A 2,252-nucleotide genomic window follows, 5' to 3' on the forward strand; every position below is an offset into this window, starting at 1 on the left:
TCCATGTCAAAGTCCAGCTAATGAGAAGTGTTGGCCAAATGAAATATATTATCAATATAATATACAAAATATTCAATGATTATAATATTAAATTAATATTTAAGCAAGCAGCAAGTCTTGTTTTTTCCTCAAAAAAGACAATTTATTCATCCATTAACAAATCATAAAAGTATTCTCAAATATTTTTCTAAAAAAAACCTGTCCTCAATTCAAAACACATCCCTTGCTAACCTCAGTACAGCTTCAGTGCAGATAAAAATATATACATACGAAATATTTAAGAATTCACCATTAGAAATGTAGTTTTACTATACATTTTTTTTTAAAACATGAGTATTTTTTTCAAGCACACTCTAAATTAAATGACCAGGGTATTGCATTAAGAGAAAACTAAAGCAAATTATTAAAACAACAAATGTCAAAAGGGAATAATGAAGTTAACAAAAGTAAAACAAAGCCTTTTGCTCTTTGGAAGTTAAGTAAGAAAAGCAAGAGCTCCATGGAGTATGACAAACGATTGATACACATTGATGTCCAAGCAGAAGGGTACAGCTGCTGTGCATCAGGGCGCAATGAGCGGGGTTTGAGATTCTGAAAGACAGCTGAACAGTTCTGGGTCTCTGTCAGAGGACTCGAAGAAGGGGAGGGGACTTCCTCGCAATGGGGTGTCCACACTTAGTCCCAAGCCCGACGATGAAGAGCTGCTGTGGGAGGGAAAGGGGTCAATTCAACGTTAGACATTGAAAACATCTTCAAAATGTAAAACCATTCTGTCCAGACTCGTACCTTTCACAGTCAGAGTCACAGGAGGCCTTGTCCTCTAATCTGCTGCTGTAACCGCTGCTGGAACGCTGAATGGCTTCAGCCACTGTGTACCTGGTCTTACCAAGAGCACACTTTTCCATCTTTGTGATACTGAGGTCTGACTGGAGGAACAGATGGAGTCGACTGTCCGATAACAACAAAGGTGTGTGTAGAACACTAGAGAAGAAAAGATATTAAATGACACAATGTCAACCAGTAAACTTAGACGTTTAAAAAAAACAGTTAAAATACTGTGGAGCGAGGTCACCTTCAAGTCCAACAGTGCTCTTGCTTTCAGCAGATTCATTATTAACAGAGTTTGGGGGTTTGAAGAGAGGGAGTGTTAAGTGGTACCACAGAGTGGCAATGCTATAATTTGGTTGCTGCCATTGCTTTAGCTGCAGAGCAACTCACTTTTCTAAAAACTTCTGCATGCCCTTCATCCTCTGTGAGACCTGCTCTGCGTTCCTCAGACTGAAGAAGGGGTTCCAGGGCGGCAACTTGGGTAATTCCCTGGACAAAGAATAACAAAGAAAATGCACTTAGAGAAAATGTATTGCACGCTCAACTCATGTCAGATACAATGGAAATGTGATTTATCATAAGTAAGATGCCAAATGTCAATAAATGATATGAATATGAGGTATGAACATACATGATCAGAGCATTCTGTTCCAGACAATGACGCAGCCAAACAAACTCACTGTAACGCCGCCTTACACAGGAAGTCTTCTTTCGAAAACACATGCTATTGGTCTACAAAAGAGAGAAAGATCATTTCAATAGACTTATCACATACACTTCAAGACAAAAATGACCCAAAAAAAAGATAATCTAGAGTTATTTTCCCTCCCAAGTGACACTTACGTGTAAACAGATCTCGTAGTCGACGTGTGTGTACCAGAGGTCATCTTTAACAAGCCTTGGATCCCGAACACAAATGCTGATGAAGTCCTACAAAATTCAAAACCAGGGTTACATTACTTGAAAAGGGGTTGTAAAGATGCATACATGCATGTTTTCAATTAAAAAAAAAAAAACACAAGATGTGTTTCAGTAAAATTATTTGACTGGGCCTCAATTTTGGGACATTATCAAAATGTCAAACAGTTGCACAAATACAAAACAAACAGGAAGAGATACAGTGTGAAGGAGCGTGCTTGACCACTTACAGTTTTTGAGAGATTGTCTAGCATACCATCCATAGTGGGTACAAAAACCTGCCAGAGATGGAGAAAAAAGTTAGACTTGCAAATATCTCATTTTAGCACAAATACAATTGCCTAACTACAGTAAATGACCATTTTATAAACAAGTCACTTCAGTTATAATGTTACAATTTCATAAAGACAGCAGAAACACAGTAAAAATTTTAATGGTAATAATCAGCCCAGAAGTAAGAGTCCATTGTTTTCATAATGCTAGAACTGTTTTTTAAAGCGCAGGCC

General features: G+C 37.7%; 1 protein-coding gene across 1 annotated transcript; it reads right to left on the reverse strand.

Moving 5' to 3' along the window:
• Positions 1-562: 562 nt before the first annotated feature.
• On the reverse strand, positions 563-2,009 carry snx10a (sorting nexin 10a). The gene is made up of 6 exons (XM_070922134.1): positions 1,977-2,009; positions 1,672-1,758; positions 1,460-1,560; positions 1,219-1,317; positions 787-981; positions 563-701 (listed from the first exon to the last, which is right to left on the reverse strand). The coding sequence occupies exons 1-6, from the start codon at positions 2,007-2,009 to the stop codon at positions 563-565; spliced, it is 654 nt and encodes a 217-aa protein (XP_070778235.1).
• Between the last annotated feature and the right edge of the window lie 243 nt (positions 2,010-2,252).

Source organism: Enoplosus armatus, chromosome 16 (genome assembly GCF_043641665.1).
Source record: "Enoplosus armatus isolate fEnoArm2 chromosome 16, fEnoArm2.hap1, whole genome shotgun sequence".
Classification (NCBI taxonomy): domain Eukaryota; kingdom Metazoa; phylum Chordata; class Actinopteri; order Centrarchiformes; family Enoplosidae; genus Enoplosus; species Enoplosus armatus.